Here is a 25,186-nt window from a genome sequence, read left to right on the forward strand (position 1 = left end):
AGCTTTGGAAATTTTATATATTGAATTTTATCTGATCAGTAAAAACTACATATGTAAATGTAAACTGATAACACTGTTTGGTGTAGACATTGTTACAGAGGCAAGAAGAATTTAACCCTTTTTAGTATTAGTGAAGTCTTGAAATATAATATGTGTGTGGTTTATTCCAGCTGTAAGGCAAGTCGGTCAGCAGACAACGGGAAGGCTGAATGAGTTATGGTAAAGTTGAGTTATTCTATTCTTTTAAGGATTCAACTTCAGTCTAGGTTGGAACGTTCTGCCAGACTACTGGGAATCATACTGATTGCAAATATAAAATGTTAATAACACAATATTTTACAGAATCTGCTTGTAGCGCATGGTGGAGTTCCTCAGCTCCTAAAGCAAAATAACTAATGTCTGAATAGCAGAAAGGTTCCTTTAAAAAATAGATTTTATGTCTAAAGGAAAAGACTCAAATGAAGCCAATTATTCAGAGGATTTTGAACAATTAGAAGAAAGTTTGGATCACACAATACAAATAAAAAAAAATAGAAAAGAAAGAGGAGTGAATAAAGACTGTTTCAGAGAACTGTAACATATCACTGGTCACCTGCGGAAGTAATGTCAACTGATTATTACATTCTTCATGCACAGTGAGAAGCCTATGAACCTGGGCTACTGAGGGTTTAGGCTGATTCTATCAGTGACAGTGACTGCTGCACGAAGCTTTGACGGCAGCTAGATGAAAAGATGAACAGGGATCAGGGACAGAGAGAGAGAGATGAAAGGCAGTCACCTGGGGTCCTTCTCTGGCTTCATAGAAGTCACCAACCCTTATCTTTGCACTGAAGCTAAAATTATCACGCGTGATGCCACTTATTCCATTTCTGGATAGATACTAAAGAAGAGAAAATAATAATGCCATTGGTTTAGGCAGAGAGAAAAAAAATGAAATTAGCGACATTGAAAAGCATCTTGGAGGCACTAGACTGAAGGAAGTCTACGACAACAGTGCGTCTGTGCAGTGCTACTAATCATTATAAAAGCAAGGGGACAAATAAAAAAAAGAGCAAAAGCTCTCAGGAGAGAAAAATGGATCTGACCTTGGGATGCACAATTCTGGCCCCTTTCTATTTATCTGTGCCATTGCTAGTCTTTTACTGCCTGCTGAATGACTAGAAGTGAGCGAATGTTACTGCGTAGACATTTTTTTTTGTCAGCACCATGCTCTGAGGCAGTTTGGATGACTGCTATGCTTGAAATTTCAATGAAGCAAACACAGAAGACTAGATACAATTGAATACTGAGAAAATGGAGCAAAATTGTGCATCCCCCGAAACTAAGCATTAATCATTTCGGCGGCAGGGAGAGGTGAATAAATTGGCACAAGAAGTGAATCTAAGAGCACCGTCTCTCACTATTAGGGTCGTGGAAAGCGGTATGGGGGTGGGATTTGAGCTGAAGCAGAAGCAGAGGCAAAGTTCTCTAATACTGATGCATAAACATTTCTGTGAGCAAGCCGAAATTTTCCGAAATGAATTTAAACATAGTTCCTTAAATCAATGAAACATGCTGTCAGAAATGGCTAACATTATATGTCTTGTTATGAATCGTTTTTTCATTGGTTTGCCCACAAATTTGCTGGTGCATCACTAATGAGAGTAAATGCGGCACAGTGAGAGCAAGATACCTTCATCACATCTGGGTACTGTCTCAGCTTCTTGCCACAAGGAGCGTAGTAGGACACCTCACCCTGCGGGCGTCCACCCACCGACTTGATTCTTGTTTCTCTCCGCCACCTAGGAGTAAAAATAAAACAGGTGTTCAGGCAGCTCGTTCTTCACACTGCACCGCGTATGAAAGCAGAACAATTTGACGTGATTGCTAAATAAAACATATACTTCACTTATTTTCTGACTCTGAACTTCTTGTACGTACCCCAACTCCAGAGGTACCATCAACTCCTTTTCATCCATCACCCTCTTCCTCTTCCCTAAACCTGTAGAGAGGTGGTGTGAACCGTCAGAGAAAACTCACATATGAAGAGAAGCCGGACTTTTGTTTTTGCCACCTTTACCGACATTGTGTGACACAAACAGCATTTGATCCAAATTTTACTTGACGGATATGTAAAAGCTAAATACTGAAACAGAAAGATATTTAAGCAGGGGAGAAGATCAAGCAGTTGAGAACAAAAAGCGCAGGTGAAATACTGTAAATATGTTACTTCCTGGCTAGTTACACCTATGTCCTGTTTTATGTCATCTGCGTAATCTCTCATTGAATGTGGCGGAAATAAACCTTGCTGCAGTGCCAAATAACTTGTCAGGACTCTTAGGCATGCCCCTACAGGATTTAAGGGCTGCGGTTGAGCCATGACAACAAAATGTCTCCTTCCTGTCTTGCAAAGAGGAACAAGCCCTCTTCATACTCACCTGAGTATAAAGGGAGTGTATTTCCTTTTAGGCAGCACACTTGCATTCTTTATGCATTTGATAGTATGTACGAAGCTGTTGTGGGAGTTGTAAAAAGTGTGACTGTACAGGGTTTTGTGCCCCGTAAGGCCTTATGGTTAGGCTGAAAATAGCAAACAATATTCCAAAGGGAACAACTAGGCAACAGCTTTACACCCCTTGTTTACATAAAAATCTGGAAATTTTCCTTCCGCGTAAAATCGCACTGAGGATCAGTGGATCTCTCCGGAGTGAGGCTTTTTAAAGCTTTACTTTTTCTTAAAATCTTACCATCCCTCTGTGTCACTTTAAAAACACAAGCTGGACCTTCTATCATACAAAAAGCCTGTTTCACCAAAATAAGATGAGAGGAATTTATTAACTTAAATTTGTCTTAGAAGGTGAATGGTGTTTTTTATTTTCTTACATTTTTTATAAAACTTAACTTATGTGTTCTATCCCACATAACTTAAATGGATTGCCTATTACAGTCTTAAGGCAAAAATACAACTACATGTTTCCTGTTTGCCTAGAGGCTGATGGTAGACTGGACAGGGCCCAGGTAAAAGAGGATCTCAAATCAACAAATCAAACAACAACAAATATTACTATGTTTTATGTAAACTCTTTTCATAATATATAAAACTTTATTTGACATAAATTGTTGTTTAATTAGAAAAATGTTATTTTTGATGGTCTTGTGACAAGGACTGTTTATATGAAAAGCCTAATAAAATTAAATAATTATCCCCTAAAAACATTCTTATTAAGTGCTGGAATGGTTTGGAATCATTGTAAGAGAGAGAGATCCACTTCAGTCTCTAGGAACAAAACAACCAATGACGTATCTACAGCAGAAAACGTATCAACTCATCATGAACTCTCCACAAAACCCCTTCTAAAAAAATCTGAACTGTCCCTTTAAGTAAAAATGTTAAGACTGTCATCCCTCTACATTTTTGCTTGGAATTTCCTGGAGATACTTCTGTGACACTAAGTAAACTTGAAGGTCAGCTTTTTGTCTGTCATGGGTTGCTAACATAAATACAAATCAACTTCCTCCATGCAAAACCAAAGTTTCTCACAAAACACAAACAAATGCTAAATATTATCACTACATTAAAAACATACATGCAGCATCAGAATAAGCATTTCACCTGCAGAGAAAATAACCAGAACTCACTGTTTAACACCATACAATGTACTCTCATATCTGCAAGCCCACCATTTCTATTATATATGATGTTGCCTCCTTGATCTGGTTATTAGAGTCACTGTGGAGAGCAAGTGATTTTTCAATCACAAATTCATCACACTGTTAACATCACACTGTTAACAAATATTAACATGAAACAGTATATTTTCCCTCTGCTTCCTAAACATACACAGACTAGCCTCCACAACAGCATTTTTGATGTGCTTCGTCGTTTTAAATATATAGTTGTATGATGTTGACCACCAGTCCTCACAAACTCTCTCTAACAAGGCATTGTAAGTAACAAAATAAAAAACAATGCAAGGCTTTACCTAATGGAGAAGCTAGGCTGTAGGAAGAAGAGCCTGCAGAGCTGTGGTAGGCCAAGGCACTGGAGCTGGTGGCAACAGAAGGACTCTTGATGACCTGTAGGTTGAGAGGGGAGCAGCTGGTGGTGGTGTGGTTGGTTGAGGTGTTCAGTAGCTCTGGACCTTTGGTAAGCCTGCGAGGAGTCATCTCTTTTTTGGATGATCCAGAGGGCAGCAGCTTTAACTCCTTCACTTTCTTTCCTGAAATGTCGCTGTCAGAGTTGCTGTCAGACTCTGGAAATGGAACATGGGAATCAACAAAAAGGAAATTAGTTAACCATTATAAAGAGTGGAAGGGGAAAAAAACTGGTGAATTTCAAGTTTGTTCTTAATTTTGATGAATTTGCTGAATAGGGGGAAAAAAAGGCTTTTTCTATATTGGGCCTTCTGATCACCAATCATTGGCAGTCAGGGGAAAATCGGTGGACTTTAATTGACTCGTGTAGGAGTGGTTATTAAAAAAAATTATTTTTAGTTATGTTCAAGTTGCATGGAATGACAATCACTACCTGAAAGACTATCATCAGAGTCCTCTTCATCCTCCTCTTCGAGGTCATCATCCTCATCATCATCGTCGTCATCTCCTGAGTCGTCTGATTCCTTGTTGGCTGGAAGACCAGCTGTGGGGTTACATGTTCCAGGGATTCCCACGCCAGGAATTCCAACCCCAGGAATACTAACTCCAGGAATCCCAACACCAGGTTCTCCTCCTCGAAACAAATCTACCAGAGACTGCACCAGATGATTCTGAGAGAAGCCCTTCCAGGCAGCTAAAGGGTCTGCTTGTCCCGGCGCTGGTGTCTGCCCTTTAACCTTGGGCGTCTTGCTTTTTCTAGATGTATGACCCGTGGCATGGGGTGAGGTAGTTGGAGGCTGCGATGGAGGACCAGCCTGGGCACTCGCTGGGGTCCTACTTGCCCCTGTGCTCAGATTGACAGGCATCGACCCAGCGTCTGAGTTGGGCTGGGGAGACCTGCCCTGAGAGGCAGCATCTTTGCGAGGTTTGGTGATGAGGGCCAAAGGTGTGTCCTGAGTGGTGCTTTGGATGACTCCATTTGGGTGATGAGGTTCGGGGAGACCCAGCAGGGCACTTGAAAGGAAGAGGTTGGAGTGATTGTTCTGGGGTGGAGTAGGCGGAACAGGTGGCAATGGCGGCGAAGACAGCGACGTCCTTTTGGGGGATTTGTTTGGCCCCTGCTGCTGCTTCTTTTGCTCAGCTGGGAATGACTGCCCTTGGGACATGAGAGTCTGAGGAGAAAAAGGGAGGTAGAGATCAAGGAAAGGCGAGGAGAAAGGGGGTGGGGGCGATGCAGAATGTAAGGAACAAAAAGAGGCTACAGAAAAAAAAAATAGAAGCGAAACGGGACAAAGTGGAGCCACTCTAGCTGTCAGTTCGCATTGCTTTGGATTGTTTGAGCAGGTGACAAAACTACAATGCTGAACATTGGTACGGTTAACTGTGTCTAAGCCTCTTTTTGGGAAACAAACAGAACATAAAAGCAATAACCAAAGACATTGTTATCGACCAAGTTAGCAAAAAAAGACACTGTGCATCCTACTAAAACTCTAATTACTTGTCTGCACATTTGAAAAGCCGAACATTCGTTATCATCCATTCGGATGGGCATGTTTGCCTTTTCTCTGTACCGATGACAAGTTTAGTTCAATCTGTGCTTAAGCAAAAGCAGGTTAGACTTTTATGCTGCACTTTCAACTGGATGTGATATGAAGTGAAACAAATCAATTTCACAGACCATGAAATACAGTAACAGTGCTAAAACCACAGGGGGAATTTAGCCCAGTGTAAACTTCTCTACCTGCTGAAACAAAAAAGGAGAAGTGATTTTCACAAAATAAGATCTCAATATGCTTATGCAATTCATCATAATCCTTACACTTGGAAAAAATGAAATCTTTACCTGTAAAGGTCAAAAAAAGTCAATCTTAAAAGAATTTCATCTGAACTGACTGCAAATAACACTGCAAGAAGTGCAATACAATGGAGATTAAACTAAAACTAATAATCCGTTTATCAACTGGCTAGTCAAAAGCAAATATGAGCAAAGTAAATCAGTCAAAATGTAATAACCAAAACAAGGAACACTATAACTTTAAATTAATTATACAGCTTCATGACCCAATGATGAAAGGAGGTTTCAACATGTTTAGCTTGTAGCATCTTTAAATCCCTGCAAAGATGCTGTGATGGACACTTCAATTTACTGAAGTTTTTTAGATTTCTGAGAGGAAAACAACTGGAATTAACAAGCAGATTATAACTACCTAACAAACTGAGCAAAATAACAATGTGAAGTTCCAGCAAAGTAGGAAGACATTAATGAAAATTCATAAGGCCATTTCAAATACTATGCCATTCATGTATTCTGAAAATGTTCTCCCAAAAGCACAGAAATATTTCATTCAAAAAGGCCAACTTCTTTAATAAATAACCCCCTCATCCCTCCATCCAGCCATTGTGCTAATAACTTTTCCACTCCACAGCCCACAATGCAACATGGTTCTAAAAATTCAAATAGACATGAAACTTTACAGCAAGGCTTCTTCTGATGTACAGTGCTGGCCACATTTATTGACGTACCTCTAAACATGTTTCGTGGTAGCAGCATAATCTTACATGACTTTAAGTATAAATTTATTTAGTGGGTGAATTCTCATGTTAAGAAATAATACTTTTTTAACAGAATTACTATTGACACACTTCAATACCCCGTTCTGTGCTTTATATAGCTCCCTTTTAGCAACTGCCAATAATAATAATATTTTTGAGGGTTGGCACTGATAGACAGAGGATTTTTGGCCACTGTATTTTGCACTTGCTTTATAGGGTGTTTCTTCCAGGTTTTCTGTGGGATTTAGGGGGTTGAGATGGCAATCAGGTTTTGTTAAAAATTTATCAACTGATTTGGCCACATGTTTTTGATTCTCATTATGATGAAAGACTAAATGATGACGTATTTTCTATTTACAGGTACAATCTACCAGCTTTTTTGTGAAACACCCTCATATTTCAAAAGGTTTGATACCGTGCAGTCTTACAAGGTTCTCAGGGATTAAAAAAAAAAAAGTTTCCACATGTTTAGCTTAGATTTCATGCCAAACCCACCTGGAGGGTTGTGGCAGGAAAATTTTAATCTTAGTCTTTTGCAACCACAGGATAAGATCCCAGTTAAAAGTCATCCTTATGTTTATGATGGTTTAATAAAAAAAAAGGCTTTTAACTGGCATAGCTTAATGTTAGTCAGCTGGCACTGAAATAACATCTACTGGTTGTTAATATGATTAAAGAAGTCAAGAGAACACTCTTTTCTAACGTGCTTCAATTTCTAACGTGCTCCACTACTATAGCACTTGCTGTGGAGGGTGCCAAGATAAGTATGGGTCATTGTCCAACCCAGTGGCTAGTGGATAAAATACCTGAACTTCTGAGTCCTATCCTATGTGTACTCCAGGGATACAGAAAATGAAGGATCACTTATTGATAATCGTGAGAAACTCTGATCAACTTAAAACAACATAGACAAATCTTAGGTAAAATTACTTTACAGCAACTGTTTGAGGTGTCAGTAATTTTATACATAAAAAACTATATCTTACAATTTTGTTTATCCGCTTTGGAATAAGTTGAATTTTTCAATTTTGTCTAATTTACACATCTTTAACAGAGAACACACTTTTAAAATGATGTGAAACTGCTGTCACTCTTGTGAAGATATAAAGATTTACTTTGTTCTTAGGCATGTATGTTCCCTTGTGAATGTCTGTGAGCTGTTTGGGTTTTCTCTTGAAAAATGTAGTGACTGGCTAAAAGGTTTAACAAAGTGCAGGTCATCTGATAGTAATGATGAAGACGGGAGATAATTATAGCTGCGGGTCTAACTGTATGCTCAGCTTTAGTGAATAATTTCATTACAGTCAATTTGCAGAGGATAACTTTGGTCACTAAAGCTGGATGTGCAGCTGTGATTCTCTAGATTGCTTCTCACAACATACAATGTGGCAACTGCTGTGTCTTTGTGGGAATATAGGGAGAGAAAAAAACCCCATCCAACTGCAGTCATCAGGCAGGCCTTACCTGTTTGAGCCTGAACTCACTGATCTGTGCCAGTGAAGCCTCCAGCTGTTTTTTCTTGTTGGATTTGGTGGCACTGGGGACAGTGTGCCTCGGTGGCTTCAGCGACGACTTCTGTGGGCTCGTTAAAGACGAGGTCAAACCAAAAGGTTTTGGGGAGGTAGATGCCAGGAGGGTGGAGCGGGGTGGAGAGGGGACAGAGAGAGGTTTCGGGGAGGAGCAGAGGGAGAGAGGGAGGTGCTGGGGAGAGGAGGACGGCAGCAGTTTGGGAGGTTTGGGGGAGGCAGTGCTGGACAGTGCTCTTGGGGATGTGGTGAGAGCTATCGGGGAGGAGGTTGGTGACGGCTCCCTGCGAGGCTGGGTGAGGAGTGCGAGAGGCTTAGGGTTGGCAGCCAGGCCAGTGGACTGAATCACACTGAAGTGTTGCTGCGGCTCTTCAGTCCGGGTCCTGGAGCTCTGCAGGCCCAGAGGCGAAGTTTGGGACAAGGTGGGCAGGGAGACAGAGCAGGGTAATGGCACAAGAGTTGGGGGGTTGGAGGGCACCTTCTTCGCTTGGTTGTCCTTTTTGACCTGGACCTCCCTAGAAAGTGACCTTTCACTCTTTCCGGTTCCAGTGCTTGGTAATAACACCTGAGGAGGACAATCATCAGAAAATTATTAGATCAAATGGTATGACAACTTATGATAATATATATTTATAGTTTTGCTTCAAATAAAGATAGACTGCACATTAAAGTTTAGCCTTGATTGTTCTCATTTCATCTTTACCTTTGCCTTCTTTTTTATCCGTTTCTCAGATTCTGAAAGTTCACTTTGCTTGTCATCTTCTTCATCGTCCTCCTCATCGTCATCATCGTCCTCGTCTTCCTCTGCGAGGTCTTCCAGATCGCTGCTAAGAGAGCCGTCGCTCGAGCTGTCCGAGGACGTGCCTGATTCACTGTGACTTGCCAAAGAAGCCCCTGCTGGCTTCCTCCGAGACTTCTAAATGTAAAACAGTAAGAATCAGCCTCTCACATCAAGAGATTTCTCTTTGAAGAGAAGACTTGATGTTAGCACTAACCTTCTCTTTAGGTTTTACAATCGTCTTTTCCACCAACTCTGATGGATTGTTCTCAGGGCTGCTACGGTGAATATTAGACGGATCGGAATTTCTGGTCGGCTTTGTTGGTGCCTGAACGGGAGTCGGACTCGCAGAATAGCTCCCTGATTGTGTGGTGGGAGGACAGACCCCGCTGCCATTCACTGCACCATTCACCCCTGGAAGCACAAAATCTGCCGCATTACTGATCAGCTTCATCTTTTCTGAGAACTTTGGCAACAAGGGGATAATTGAATATCTGGAACTAACTGCAGAATGAAATGAGGCTAATAAAAATATTGATTTATACATGTATCTCATCAAATGTGCTTGGCTGTACGAGGCACAAGCCCAACATGAGTGGTTTACATAATAAAAGATAAATTAAAAGATACTGTGAAATTAAAAGAGCACAAGAAACAGAGATTATGAGAGAGAACACGAGGGAAAGAGCCAGAGAAAGAAGTTAATAGAATGACTAAGTGAGCAGTGGAAGTCATTAAATCTATCTTGAAACAGGGAAAATCTCATCATAGGGCAAAGTGGATTTAGGTTGTGAAGGAAGAAGGGAGACAGATCAATGAAGGGGTCTTTAGCAAACTGCTGTACCTTTAGGCGGGTCGTGGCTATTCTTGCCAGGCGTCCTGACCTGAACAGGACTAGTGTTGTGATTGGGCTGAATGTGTGGGGCGAAGAAAGGAGGAAAGCCGATGAAAGAGGGGATAAAGGCAGCAGCTCCGCGGCCGTGGGCTTCAGCAGCTCGCCACCACTCTGAGAGGAGCGGAGGGTTAATTAGTGGTGTGATTTCATTTCCAAGAACTATTGCCAGGAATTCAAACCTTTTCTGCTTACCAGTCAGAGCTCCTAACTGTGGGTGGGCAGCCAGAGCAGCTGACATCCCAATTGAGCCCAGGCCTCCAAACTCGGGCCTGCCCGCCCCGGCAGTGTAGAGGGCTCCAAAGGCAGGGTGGTTCACCAGAGGGAAGGCACTTGACAACGTGGAGCCAATGAAGGGCTGATCTCCAGCTCCTCCAAACAGTCGGCCTTAGATAGATGAAAAAGGAAGGGAATGTTTTAGAGAACTACCCATACAGCAACAAGTGTGAATAACCCCTCAATGCTTTGACTACTTACAGTCAACAGACACAGAACATGTAAAAATACTTTCATTTTGTACAATAAAATCACAACTCAAATGTTTCAATCTTCTACTTAACACATTACAAATACTTTGACAGTTGCCATTTAGAATCAAATTTCTTGTTGGCACTGAAACAATTTTTTTTTATTGAACCTTCAGTTTACTATTGTGAATACACCATCTCACACTGTTTCATACAGAAAATGAACTTGGTTGCTATATAATTTTTCCATCCAAGAAATTAAAAGTTTTAATTTCTTGATCTACATTGAAGAACCTTACAAAATCTCCTTGTCCACTTGTTTAAAATTTGATTTTCAGAGAACTTTGTCCTAAAATTGACCATTTTCATGTCCTGAAGGCTGGGTTTAAACATTTTTCGATGGCATCATTGTTTTTGACATTACTAAAGAAAAGACATATAGAGTGGCTGTTTTCTGTTTGTTTAAGAAAATATTACGTTTTGATTAACTGAAAACTGCACAAATTTTCAACTGCCCAACATACACATGCTTCGGCTTAATGCTTGCAAGTATATGATAAAGCATTCGCCTGTTTCTGTACAGATCTACTGCATTGTTGATGTACCTTTTGCTTAAAATCAGTGTCACTAGAGTTTGCAAACTGAAAATGCCTGGACAACCTTAGAGGAAAAAAAAAGAACCATCTACCGGTATATAAAGTGTAAAAAGCTATCCTCCTTCCATTCTTTTGGCATTCAATTCCAGCTCAGAAGAATACTTCATCAACATCATCATCGTCTAGCGTTTTCCTGAGCACAATCATTTCTGGCAGGGGCGACTGCTACGTATTACCTCCTCCCAGAGTCAGATGCAATTTGGTGTGAGCATATTTCATGCAAATTCAATTTCTATTCCAGAAAAGGAAAGCAAGCCTGTCTGATGCCTCGGCATAAGCCAGGTAATACACAAGTAAAAAAAAAAAAAGAAAGAAAAGTGATGACTGTAGAAAAGGAAAGTGTTGTGTTCAATGCTGCAGATGAAAATGTCAAACTTCTATACACATGCAGACATCACAGAAATGTAGAGCAAAGTGACAGTGGAGCACAGCATTTCCTGATCTAATGCAGTCAAGCATATAATAACAGGGTCAGTTATAAATGCTCTTTACAAACGAAAAATCTAAAAATGAACATGGGCAGAATCTTGGGGTATTTTTAGGTGTGAACAAACTGTCTGTGGTTATGTGGCCTTGCCAGCATCCTGGTGTGTGACATATGAGAGTGTAGCCCTTTGTGCTGGCGTCAAGGTCCTTCTCTGCCACGAGACAGCAAATTCTGCCGTTTGAATGTCATTAGAATATGCTGAATATGTATATGTGCCCGCCTTGCCAGCGTCAGCTCGTGGATACGAAGATAAACGACTCCAACGCAACTGCCCCCCTGTAAAAAAAGGGCCGGCCACAGCATTCACTTACGCCTTGGGTGCCCACCTCTCCCCACTCCTCTGCACCCTTCTTTCATTCTCGGCAACACAAAGTGACATCTGCAAATGCCTTTTCAATATTAATGCAGGCTTCCAGAAAGCGAATAATTAAATCTAAAAATCTGAAGTGGGAGAGAGGCATGGGAAAGACATACCTCGGATTACCTACTCACTCTTCCTCACGCTGTGTCTCTCTGTTTCTCACTCTCACTCCCTCGCCCTGTTTTTCATTCCGCTTCAATCCTTCCTCCGCTCTGACAAACTGCACCGCCTGCTTTTTTTCATGTTTGGATGCTGCCGAAGGGGGATTAATTTGTTGTTTGTTGCAGTCAATCAAATTTCCACAGACAGATTTAAGTTAATTGCATCCGTGAGTTGATCCCATAAGGAGAGAGCGCTACAAGCGCTGATCAGCTTTTATTTATTCTCCAAGTGATATCCTCATCAATGACACATGCAAACAAAGTCAGTGCTCCTTTTTTTTTGTGTGTTCTTCAGATTTTATTTTTTTAAGTGTTGCTGGCGAAACTGCAATGAATCTTGAATCAATGTCTGAGACACACTGCAATAATCACAGATGTTTCCTGTTGCAAGTGAAAATGGTTCTTTTCTCATAAGACAGAGTAGAAAGGATAAGAGGGTGATTTCACCTTTTTTAAACAAACAGCCATAAATATGGTGGGTTTCAGAATTATTTTTTACTCTTGAGTTTTCTATAGTTCTTCTTGTACCGTAGTGAGAGCTTTAAAGCATGAAATATCCTTCTATTATCTCACCGTGCTTCAAACTTCACAGCTTTTTTCCCAGACTGGTCCGTCGAATTTCTTTGTTTTTTATGATACAATTTCCTGTTCTCTAACGAATCTCTGAGCACTCCACAGAACAGCTATATTGACGACCGTATTAGCTAATTAGGTGACTTCTGAGTGGAATTAGTTACACTGGATGGGGCTGAATTTTAGTGAATGACACTATTATTTATATTTTTATTTGTGAAACTTTTTGAAAACTTAAACATCTTCACATTTTCTCTGATTACAATCACAAACTTTGTGCATGATTAACAAATGACAAATTTGCAACCTGAGCAGTAGGTTTCTTCAGCCTTTGCTGGTGCTTTTTTGATGAATGATCTGCATGTCAAAATATTGATGCAGGTCACACTTCAAATTTTAATCTACAAAAATGTTTTAAAATCACGAATCATTCTGTTCCCTTCCTAAAAAAATGTCTCACGTCAATTTTTGCCAAAATCATATTTGGCCAAACCAAATGAGAGGTTTACAATTTTTCTAGCACTTCACAATTTTTGGTATATCTCACAGGATACACCAATAGAGATTATTCATCAAAATGTGGCAAAATGTGAAGTAACATATACATAACTGTAAGTCACTGCACTGCACATATCTGTGGTTGAGTTTACAAATGCTTTCCAAGAAAATATTTTAAGAAAAGGCCTGGCTTGCTAGATTCTCATAAAGTAGGTAAATGTTTAGTGCCAACACTCTGCCTCTAAGCCTTTCATCCAAATCTAAAAATCGCTTATCTAGAAAATCTGAGCACACATAGAAGTACAGAGGGATAAGAGGGATGCATAATGCATTAGAGGGAGATGCTCCTAATGGCTTCTTCTTCGTTTTGGGCAACACTGAGGATCCTGACGGCAACACAAGGGGCTTTATTTTGCTCTCTCCCACTTCCTCTACTTGTAACAGAGAGAAACACATACACTACAATCACAGAAAATGTTGGATATCATATTTCCTACTTAGAGCAATTGTAAGTGTGTGCAGTTGTGTCCATAAAGATATAAAGCGGAACTATAAGAAAAACAGCAGCACATTAGGAGATGAGGAGAGAGAAAAATGTGAGCACAGAGATATCTGGATAACACCTAGACATACAAACACATTTACACACACACACAAAAAAAAAACAAAGACACACACTCCTCTTTGCCTAATGGCTTTGACCATAACACAGAAAGGAAGCTGGAGGCCGGACAGGGCTGACTAGACACTGAGTGGCTAACAAATGTTAAATCATGCAGGCAGAGGCTCTTTCTCTCCCTCTCTCTTTCTCCATCTCACACGTAGACACACACACACGCATGCATGCGTGCACAGTGGCGTGCTGAGCCTGACTCTGAGGCAGCTGGAGCCAGAGAGCTGAAGGTTGTCAGGAGACATGGCAAAGCATGTGTGTGTTTCTCACACAAAAGAGCCCCCTAATTGTTTGGGATTCATTAATGCAGCAGCTTTTCAATTGCAACCCAAGCTGTCAGGACACAAAAAAAAAAAAAAAATCCTCGGAGCTGGGAGAGAGGTGTATTCACACCGACTGCAAAATAACTGTATAATTAATACTGGGGGAAACAAATTTTTTCATGGTAAAGAAATGAGGATGGATTCTGAATGCTATCAAGACATGAAGGTGACCACATTTAGAGTCCCTCTTACGGATATGTGATCACTGTTTACATTACGGATCTGCACTTCTCACGTGTTTTTTTTTTTGTTTTGTTTAGTTTTTGAAAGACACAAGATTAACACATAAGGGGAGGGGGACGGTTTCTTACCAGAGGTGTTGAGGGTGGATCCCAGTGCTGATGGGCTCGGGGCCAGGCTGCTCTTAGAGTGGGGCGCAGGCGATGACGAAGAGGAAGAAGAGGAGGAGGAAGAGGAGGCCGCAGGGGAGGAGGTGCGAGCAGCAGACAGGGTGGGCGCAGGGGAGGCCAGCCGCTCTCCAGACTCCATATCTGTCAAACACAATCCAATCAGCAGGGTTACAATAGCAAAGCACATCTACAGAAACACACACACACAAATGTATACCGTCACACCTACACGCACGCACACACAAACACACCCTGACACTTTTCCTTTCACATCTCACTTCCCCTGAACAATATTTCTATTTAGCCATGCTCACTGGCTCCCAGCCTCTATTGATTGAATATGGGGTACGATGGAGGGATGACATGTTTAAGGACTGTGATAACGGACAGCAGAGCAAAGCAGGGCTTTTACATTTTGATGCAAAAGTAAAAAAAAGCGTGAAGAAGGTGCTTCCTTGACAGGACAGTTTGCTTGCTGAAGTGGGATGTTTTGGAGCGACACAGGTCAGAGGAAAAACTCGAGCTCAAATAGACAAATAACACATTTGTCACTTTTCTTTGTCATTCCCTCCTGTCTCTCTGATACGTGGGAGCACAAAAGCAGAACTCATGCACACCTGTGCATCTCATCTCAACACCTGTGTTCCACCAAAATAAAAACCCCTTATAACACCTGTGTGATGGGGGCAAAAAAAAAAAAACCATCTTCCAACCTAAAAGATCTCTTTGAGGCCTTAAAAGACTGCTTTGTTCAGACCCCTTTCAGCTGGAGCTACAACCAAATGGACATGCTTTTTATGGCATGTGTGCATTAACCATCTCAGGAGCTTTCCATTAACTGTCTCAAAGAGTCACTACGCTAGTTATTACCAACCAAGCAACAACATAAGCCCTCACAAGATCCATTTTGGTCATTCGGCAGCCAAATATTTGACTCATATTTGTCAGCTTTAATCCCCTTTTGCTTACAACCGAGAGGACAATGTGTAAGTGCCCACACAGTCGCTGACTTGTGGAGCCGAATAAATACAAAACAGCTAAATAGAAATTACCCACAAACACACATGCACGCGTTTGTACACACACTGATTCCTTCCCCCCACCCCTCGACCCCATTGCACACACAAAATCACCTCCCCTGTCTATCACATCAACCTGACTTTCTCTCTTCTCCTTTTCCATATCCCTCTGCCTGACACTAATCCAGGGCTGAAAATCCCCTTCAAAAGCACAGTTTGCAGATTGTGTTTTACAGGCAGGCTTTGTTATTGTGTCATTACACATAAACAGTCTCTGCCTCCATCTCTCCTTCCTTCCCTCTCTCCTGCCACCCCTCCACCCTCCCTCCATCGCCCCTCTGCAGTGGGAGCAGAGCCACTGATTAAATCTCTGAGACAAAAGCTGCTATCCTCTGAATATCAAGTATCAGCCTTTCGCCAGGAGCAACACTGACAAGAGAGAGGGAGAGAGGGAGCGAGGAGGCGCGGATGACAAGAAAACCTGCTGCAGTCCGCGGGGAGGAGGCTGGTGTGCCATCGGACTCGGGCGGCCATGACTTGCCACTGCTGCAGTGGAAAAGATGGTGGCGGTGTAATTATGAGCAAGGTCAAAGGTCCTCAGAATGGACTCTTGTGAAAGGTGACAGCATGTGGATAAAAAAAAAGAGCCAGATTACCAACCTTTACTGTGAGCAAGTAAGTAAGTGTTCCATATTAGTTACAGGGATACATTTCTGGCTGAGTGAAGATGAGGAGTTTTAGTCTTATTTCACTGAGAAACATTTCCTCCCAGCCACACTATATTGCACGACTGGCTGTCACACTTTATGCTCTTTTGCTCTTGCCGTCACCCTTTAAATGTCAGGTTAGGGTGAAAAAGAAAAACAAGGGGGGAAAAAAGAAACAAGATCCTTCGGAAATATCCATTTTTTATTTTTTTTTTCCGTTTCTGCGGATGCTCCAGATGACGAATCTAAGTATTGTTAAGAGCATGATGAAAATAAAAGAGGAGCTGTGGCCCTTCGTAATTATCATAATGCACACGAAAACAAAAGGCTCGCGTCTCCGAGGACGAGCAAGCTTATGTGGTGTCAGCTGGTAAGTGAAGCGGATCATTCCCCACCTTTTCAGGGAGAAGGACACACAAAAAAAGACCAAGAAATGGAGAAAGAAAGAGAATAGGCAAGACAATGCACTCTGATTTTGTTGTGGAAGGAAGGGCAAAAGTAAAGAAAAAGAGCAGAGAAGATAAAGCGCTGGCTGCAAACCATTCCTGTCGTTCCTCAATATCTGCACTTAATGCCTCGCCTTGTCAAAACGTGATGATGTGAGCAGAATTGATTTCCCCCCTAACAAACAACAAAAAAGCAATCCCTCCTTTGCAGAGGTGTAAAGCAGAGCTACCCTCCCCCTCATCTTCTCTCATCTCTTACCATCTCTCAAAGGGCCTCTTTCTGGAATGAGAGATGGAGAGGGAAAGGACAGCAGGGGGAAGAAAAAAAAAACGACTACGAGGCAAGTCCATCTTCCTCTGACAACTACAAACTGATCACTTAGAGCAATTAAATCTAATAACAATAATAAGATTGAGCTCTGCAATGTACCACCAAACGCACAGCCACTACAATAATTGCAAGAATAATAGAGCGCCAAGGTATTTAAGGATCCAATCCTGACTTAATTATAAGAAATTAAAATGGATTTAGCATCGGAATTAGCTTGATTTTATAGGTAATTAACGGCACACAACAGTGGCGGAATAAGGCACGCGGTATAATCTCCGTGAACGGCTAAATCAATCTGACTTGAACACCGACCAATCAACGCGGCGCGCTGCAGCCAGAAACAGCAGGTCCTTGCAGATGCAAAGAGAGGCAGAATTTATGCTAATGGCTGAACTATGATTTATAAGATGTGTTCCGGCGCTGGATTCCCAGTCACGTCCACAAATACAACACAGCAGCCCAGCTGTCAACGTGTGCACCTAATAGTGGCTGGATGCAGCGGCCCCTTCAGGAGATAGTGTTGCTATAAACAGCTCTGCGCTTTTATGATTGCATGTGGCCTTCATATAGGAGCCTTCACTTGTCAGTCGCATCGAAAAAGGAGGGCAAAACAGCATAAAGAGAGAGAGTGCATGTGCATTTAGCGCTGGTGGAGATGCTTCAGATCAGGCATGTAACGTTGCTTGATTACACAAAACAATGTGTGCTTGTGAAAGGGTCTGTCTGCATGTGTGTCACAGCCCCAAACTATAAAACCTCCTGTGTGTCTCAATCCTGCCCCTTTTCTCCTTACACATCAACACACATGTACCCACACGCACACACACGTACACACAGTAACAGATGGCTGATACTAACTGAGATAATCCGCCAACAGAGTCATCAGCATGGATCAGTGGTAATCAGAGTGTGGACACAATGTCTCTTCTCCAGCCGTAATGGAAGGAACGCCTGGCGCAAGAGAAGGGAAATGCATTATTCCCCATGATGCCCTGACCTCATTCAAAGACACACGGTGGCTCCCAGCTCTCTCTCTCTCTTTCTTGTCCCCCCCCTCTTCCTCGCCACAGACGACAAAGACTATATGATCGCTGCTACTGCAACATTCACCGTCTCCTTTGGATCACTTACTTCCTCCCTTTTATTGTGATCCCCAACTGTGTCGAGCTCAGACCCCACTTCAAGTGTGTCCTGAACTGAACAGCTAACAGGGAAAACAGCAAGCCAACATTCCAAGTGTGTCACGTTGAGGGTTACTGGCAAGAAAAAAAAGCAGTGGAGTGAGTAATCAGCAGCTGCATTTAAGAGTCACAGTGATGTTTGTTCATCTTTTTCCGGCGCTTCCATTTCCAAAAACGCAAGAACGATAAAACTGATGCTGAGAAGAGACAGTAATTCATCAGTGTGATATCAAGACAGTCTTTTCCTTATCAGGTGACATCAATAATTTTTATGGATCATTCCCTCTCAGAAGGCATAACGCACACGCGCACAGAATTACTTTCTGCAGTACAAGTGCTGCTAAAATGATTCCCACATCATTCTGAATCAGCATCATCTTTGATTTTTTTTCCCCTCTTTTATAGTTGTGGTTCAGGGACATGCTGTAGTTAAATCTGTTGTTTTATCCAAGCTCTACGGGCACATCTTTATCATATGGATGCGGATGTTAGCCAGAATTGAATTCTTAATATTTCAGCTCATCTTGCTTGCATTAAAGTGCTTTTTCCTCAAGCCAACCTTCATGTAGAGGCAGCATAAGCCAAGAAATGACATAACCACCTGTCGTTGTAACAGTAACAGACTTTTTCCAGTGTCAAATGTCAACTCAGAGAACATCTAAAAGTTAAGAGCCAATGAGATGAGATGGGGACTTAAAATTTTATTATGGTGTATTGTAGTAATTACTGTAATGGCAGTTAAAAGTGATTCTCAAATCCATCAATCTTTTGGCTTTAGTTCTATTTTGCACATACAGTCATAGCCTTTCTAAAACAAACACTTCTCCAAAATTAAAGTTTAGTCATTGTCAGAAAGGTTCCTTCCCTGTAACACTAACAACGAGGGAGACTCTACTGCTGAGTGCAAAACAGCTGCATCTAAGGGGAGAGAGAATGCATCTAGGTCAGGAAACAATAGCGGTAGTTTAGGTTCAATGCCATACCAGCAGCAATGGGTATATCATGGCAACAATGTACAAAGAACAACAGGTTCATCTCATAAGACCAGGTGATACACAATAGTTCATGACAGCAAGAGAAGATACTAAATGGAGAATCCAATTTTTGTTTTAGCAAGTAAGTAAAGATTTAATGGATTCCAAACTGTGTTTTACAGATATGATTTAATCCAAACTTTTACAAGTATGTATATCGCATGACTTTTGTTAGCACCTTTTTGTGTTTCCATAAGTAAATAACAGTATTATGAACCTCAAAGAGTGCTTAACCGAATCTCTCTTCAGTGTAGGACTATGACGGTTGAGTTTTAATCAGTCTGGGCATGTTAGATTTTCAAACTGGGGTTTACAGCTGCCATTCAGATTCCTTCAAAACAGTGACGCAGCCCTGTAGTTTAATGCTAATCAGAAGCACTGTTGCAGATGTTAACTTTCGCAGCCTATAGTTAGAATTTGTCTGTATCCATCTATTTGCTAGATAGTTAGATATCTAGCAAACAGTTCGATATTACACTCAATTTAACAGCTGGGTACCTTTAATGCTGTCTCACAAACAATTTAAAAGCGCTGAAGGCTTTTTGGATGATCATAGAACTTAATATTTCAGCCAGGCCTTTAGACTAAAGCTGCAGCACTCAAGAGTCAAACTCAACCTTTATAACACACCTAGCAGATACTAAGTTATTTTCATTCAACTAAGAAGATTGTTTCCCACAGAACATGATAATGGTGTAAAATGACTTTTATTTTTGTAAAACAATGCTTTCTCCATTTTTATTTCCACTGTGACATAAGTGGCCTGTCTAAGCCTCCTTGTATCTTTCTCAGTTAAAAGCATTCAAACCCTACTTATTATTGCTGACCAACTTTTTGAGTGTTTCTACAGGTACTTTGATGATTTAACTTTTGTGATGCTCTCCAAGTCTTTGAGGTTGCAGGGCCCCATTGCTATCACCCTAGTCTTTATTTCCCTCATTCAATTCGCATTCAAGTAAGGACTCTGGGTGGACAGCTACAAGACATTAATATGACTCCTAATCAGAAGTTGGTAAAACTCAAAGATTACAGTTGTTTTAGCAGTGATTCTTGAGAAGAAGGACAAAACAGGTCCTGTGGATAAAGCACAAAATTTGAGTAAAATATAGACAAAATAATTTTTTTTCAAATATCTGACTACACTAACCTGGGCCATGTGAGCACAACACTGAATGTTTTTTATTTTAAACATTGTAGTAGGTGGATGGTGTCTTTAAAATCCCTTGTCCTGGAGCAGAACTCAGTACATTATAATAGCTTAAAACAAATAATGGAACACTAAGAATATATTATGTTACACTGGAGCTTACCAGGGCATAGCTCCTGCTTACTGCTTGCCATGGTAAAAAGGTAATGATATGGTTGAGTGTGGCGTTAGCAATGAAAGACTTTCCATGCTCAATTAAGTATAAGTATTCAAATAAATTATAAATCTATCAATAAATTTGATTAAAAAACATTTTTATACATTTTCCAACTCAATTGAATTTTCTCCCAAGTAAGTATAAGTATTCAAATAAATTATAAATCTATCAATAAATTTGATTAAAAAACATTTTTATACATTTTCCAACTCAATTGAATTTTCTCCCAAGTAAGTATAAGTATAAGTATTAAAATAAATTATAAATCTATCAATAAATTTGATTAAAAAACATTTTTATACATTTTCCAACTCAATTGAATTTTCTCCCAAGTAAGTATAAGTATAAGTATTCAAATAAATTATAAATCTATCAATAAATTTGATTAAAAATTTTTTTTATACATTTTCCAACTCAATTGAATTTTCTCCCAAGTTTTTGTCAACACCATCAGACATAAAAAGAATGGAGAAAAATAATCAGGCCTATTGGGGGGCATCAGATCTTCTAAGGACCCTATGACCTCTTCCTTTTTCTTCCTTTGCGAAGAGGTTTAGGCAGCTCTGTTTAGCTTATGTTTTTCTTTAGTTTTTTCTTCTGTTTTATTCCTAAGTTGTTTGTCACAAACATGATCTTTCAACACCATAACTGGCCTATGGGCAGTTTGACAATTTACAAAACTTTGATGAAATTTTGTGAAATAAATGCTTAATTTTAGGATACTGTAAAGATTTCATGGGCCTGATGAGCTACAATATGGCCTCCTTCAGAATAACATCATATAAATTGAGGTATTTCTTTTTACTCACTGGTTTGTCACCACCTTCAGTTCTATGTCAACTCCGTCATGGACTGTCAACTCCTCCAGATGGACTTTGTTGTTTTTGTTTTAAATAATATTTTTTTGTTTCTTGAGAAGCATTTGTCTGAAAACAATATTACAAATATTACTAATAGGGTAATTAAAAAATTATTTTATTAATTTTTTTAGTCAGCTGGTGTTGACCTGACGCAGAGCAAAGTTCTGCATCAGGTCCATTAAAAATGTCATTTTCAAAAAAAAGTTGCAACTGGGAGCCTGCACCTTGGCATCTTTACATTTCCAAAACATAATTTGTCATATTTGTATACATAAGCTTGAGGAATAATTAAAACATTTTTTGAGAAAATTTAAACCCATTTTGTCCCTCTTCTCAAGAATCACTGTTCTGGACAAGAACAGTGATTCTTTCTACCTTTCTGTATCATTTAAAAAAATAAACATTTAAACAGAATTTCTAAGAATGCTTGTGAAGTCAGCGAAATGTGCCAATGGATGAAAGGGGTACAAAGAGGCAGCAAGCCCCTGTGGCCCATCTAGGTGACAACAACTAGAGTGACTCAGACTCCTCCCACGGCATCGCTCCTGCCCAGTGACAGATGGCAAAGCAAGGCATGTAGGGGATGGGCACCATTTCTCACCCTGCCTCAGCTAGCCTTGGCAGTTGTGCTGGCCACAGGTCTTATTACAGCCACACCACTGCCGGCTTTTCTGTTTCCATGTTACACTGGAGCTTACCAGGGCATAGCTCCTGCTTACTGCTTGCCATGGGGAAAAGGTAATGATATGGTTGAGTGTGGCCTTAGCAATGAAAGACTTTCCATGCTCAGTTTTCCCCTCACACGTGCAACTATATAGTCATAAGAGGCTTTAGATGGGAATGTAAAAAGGAGAAGGCGTGCCACATACATTCTGTATATTTTTGAACTGACAAGAAATCATCCCTTGCCAAATGGCTTTATTTGCCTCTTCAAGCGTACTGTAGATGCCAGAGGCTGGAATCAGAAGCCCTACTCACCATCCATCTCCGCTGGGTTCCCAGTGACAATAATGTGATTTTGGGACATGGTGATGACTCGGTGGAGGGGAATAGGATAGGCTTGTCACTTGTGTTTGATGTCAAGCCTATGTGTGACAGAATAGTGTTACTCAGCTCAACCAGACACAGCACTACTCCCATTTCCTGGCCATAAATAGAAGAGAAAGAGGTGGTTGTAAGACTTGTGTGTGTTTGTGTGTGCATGTGTTTAGGAAAGAAAATCTGCCTGTGTGTGCAAGTGCACATATACCCCCCATTGTAAGTATCATAAAGTAAGCTAAATAATAAAATTCTCATCTCTTCCGCTCATTCGCATCTGCATCCAGCCAAAGCTAATTATTCTCCCCATGGTAACGTAGCAGGGTCTTCACATCAAAAAACCAGAAGTGTGCATCAGGCAATCATCCCTGATGAATCTGCCCTTCTCCCTCTGCTAGCCACTCACACTCGTCTGTCTGTCTCACCACTCATTACATTTTTTTTCCTCAGACTGAATCAGATCTGTTTGTCATTGGCCACACTGTGTCTATAAGAATCTATAATGACTCTCGAGCAGTTTGGAAACACACACGCACACACACGTTTCAGAGAATATTGCACTTGTGCACAAGAGATGTTCAACAAAGACATGCACAGTGAGTTGTTATCATTTCTAGACTTTAAACTTTACATTTTACAGAGCTTCACTTTCTGTAATTCATTGTCAATCTGATTTTCCGTGACAACGAAGTCCACAACCTTGTTTTAAAGACTGTACTTAAATTCCAGATCTAAATACCACATACTTTCACCTCAAAATGTAACCTGACATGACATGACAGAATAAACTACAATGTTTGGAACTACACATGCCACTATTTGGTAGACAGATGGAATGAAGTAGGATTTCATTCCATTTCAAGATAAACAGATGAGCGTGTAAGCATGTGCATGTTTTTTTAAGAAGAAAAAGATCAGCAGTGGCAGACACTTGTATGCCAATTAGTGCTGGAAATACTATTCTTTGTGGGGACAATCAAGAAACTATGTAATTAGATAGAAACAAGTGGTAATATCCATTTAGCTTCACAGTTTTGTGTCTAATTTGTCATTAAAACAACAACAAAAAAACAAACACAAAAGGGAAGACAAAGAACATATCTTCACTAAATATCAGGCATAGGCTGCCCAGCTTTCCAAGTGATCAGCATTAGCATCGGTATCAACATTGTCACATATAATTACATAAAATTGATGTAATAAATCCTGGTGCTTTGTTGTGGGTTAAAATTTGTGAGGAAATCGTACTCATTTTGCAACTTTAAATAAAAGCAAGACATACATGAAAGGATACGAAACTGAATAACTGTAATTACCATCTGTTATTGAAGAATATAGAGGGGGGGGCGGTAGAAAATAGAGTGTACGAAAAGCAAAAGAATGGGTGTACTCCAGCTATTTATAATGCAAATGACATGCATGTCAAAGAGCAAAAACATACTGACAGTGAGAGAACAGCAGAACCTTGATGGAGGAATTTGTGGAGACCCTTCTGTCTATGTGCTATTTCTCAGCAAACCCACTCGAAAGAGAGTAAACTTGGCAAGACTTTGATAGGAAGTGCAAAGCAAAAACTTTTTCTGAGTTCTAGTTAAAAAGTTGATATGATATTGCTTCTTCTAGCTTGCAAGCCTAAAAGCAATAGAATTGATGTGAGAGAAGAACAAAACAAGATGCTACTACTTTTGATGCTTAACACATTCAGAGTTACACTTCCTATACAGTTAGTAAAACATGTGCCATCACCAGACTGCGTATATATAGATAGGAAGGGTGGCATGTGTATCTACTTTACAAGAGAAACAGTCCTAAAATGAATTGAGAACTTTTTGAAGAAATTTGATGTTACTCCAACATCAAAGTATCGAGTTAGTTTTAGTAAAAGTACACTGAATTTCTTTTAATTCTGAAAAATTATACTACACAAAAAACCTGTTGTGTCATGCTTGGTAATAAAGAATTATGTTTTTGAATTTTGAGATAAGAAGAAACTTCTCCTGTCATGCTTGTAAAATTGACTGCGCCTCGTTTTACAATCATGATAGGAGAGGTGGTTTTAGTCACCAGTGATTGTGGAATTTGAATACATTTTGTTATTAAAACTTAAAAATTTTCTTGTTTGCCTTGATCAGTGATTGGCATGCCAATGCAATATTTTTCTGTTTGTGTTTAGAAAATGAAACAGAAAGAAACTTTTTCTGTCTTTTAAAGCATACACCATAAATTTAAGAGGTTACAAAGAACCTCCAAACTAAATTAGACAGCTGGATGTTTGTTTCTTGTCCAAATCTGAATTGAAACACAGTTTACACAAATAATTTGTGCACTTCATACTCCTTCAAAGAACAATGTTGATCAAAATCAGAAATGGGAAACTTCAATAAATAAATGTAAAAATGTAAGCAAACAAAAGTGTGTCTTAAATATACAGAAATTATCCTTAAATTTAAGAATAATATGACAAAAGTTTTGAAGACATCACTGATGATACCTTTGAACTAGAGTCTTGCAACTTTTAGATGTGTCCCTTGTCCTCTGCACTTGAATTAAATAGCTTCACTGTCTCACTAGCATGCAGTCAAGCTCTAAAGGCTCTGCTAATGAGCTAATATTGGAGCCAGGTGTGCTGAAGCAGAGAGCCGTCTAAAAGTTGCGGGACTCTGGTCCTCGAGGAATGCAGCTTCATACCACTGCATAAAACTGCGGATGGCACAAATTTCACCTAATTAACTAAACAATTTTATTAAAAAGAAACTAGATTGAATATTGAAATACTGACTCATAATTTATTTTGAGGAAATAATTAATTCCAGGTTAAGCTGTCACTGCAGTGT

General features: G+C 40.2%; 1 protein-coding gene across 8 annotated transcripts in view; it reads right to left on the bottom strand.

Annotated features, from left to right (window-relative positions):
- The window catches only part of baz2ba (bromodomain adjacent to zinc finger domain, 2Ba), a 75,313-nt gene that overhangs the window by 18,534 nt on the left and 31,593 nt on the right, over positions 1 to 25,186 (bottom strand). For 4 of the 8 annotated variants that reach the window (XM_055044752.1, XM_055044749.1, XM_055044754.1 and 1 more), the window contains exons 3-13: positions 14,334 to 14,513; positions 10,019 to 10,210; positions 9,776 to 9,937; positions 9,149 to 9,345; positions 8,857 to 9,069; positions 8,092 to 8,718; positions 4,508 to 5,246; positions 3,963 to 4,232; positions 1,921 to 1,981; positions 1,673 to 1,781; positions 779 to 880 (exon numbers count right to left, since the gene is read on the bottom strand). In XM_055044752.1, the coding sequence (XP_054900727.1) occupies positions 779 to 880; positions 1,673 to 1,781; positions 1,921 to 1,981; positions 3,963 to 4,232; positions 4,508 to 5,246; positions 8,092 to 8,718; positions 8,857 to 9,069; positions 9,149 to 9,345; positions 9,776 to 9,937; positions 10,019 to 10,210; positions 14,334 to 14,511 (2,850 nt within the window). In that variant the 5' untranslated portion in view covers positions 14,512 to 14,513. The remainder of the gene's footprint in view (positions 1 to 778; positions 881 to 1,672; positions 1,782 to 1,920; positions 1,982 to 3,962; positions 4,233 to 4,507; positions 5,247 to 8,091; positions 8,719 to 8,856; positions 9,070 to 9,148; positions 9,346 to 9,775; positions 9,938 to 10,018; positions 10,211 to 14,333; positions 14,514 to 25,186) is intronic. The other 4 variants (XM_055044756.1, XM_055044751.1, XM_055044757.1 and 1 more) reach the window with 1 other exon arrangement.

Source organism: Poeciliopsis prolifica, unplaced genomic scaffold (assembly GCF_027474105.1).
Source record: "Poeciliopsis prolifica strain line A6 unplaced genomic scaffold, Auburn_PproV2 SCAFFOLD021, whole genome shotgun sequence".
In the NCBI taxonomy this organism is placed as follows: domain Eukaryota; kingdom Metazoa; phylum Chordata; class Actinopteri; order Cyprinodontiformes; family Poeciliidae; genus Poeciliopsis; species Poeciliopsis prolifica.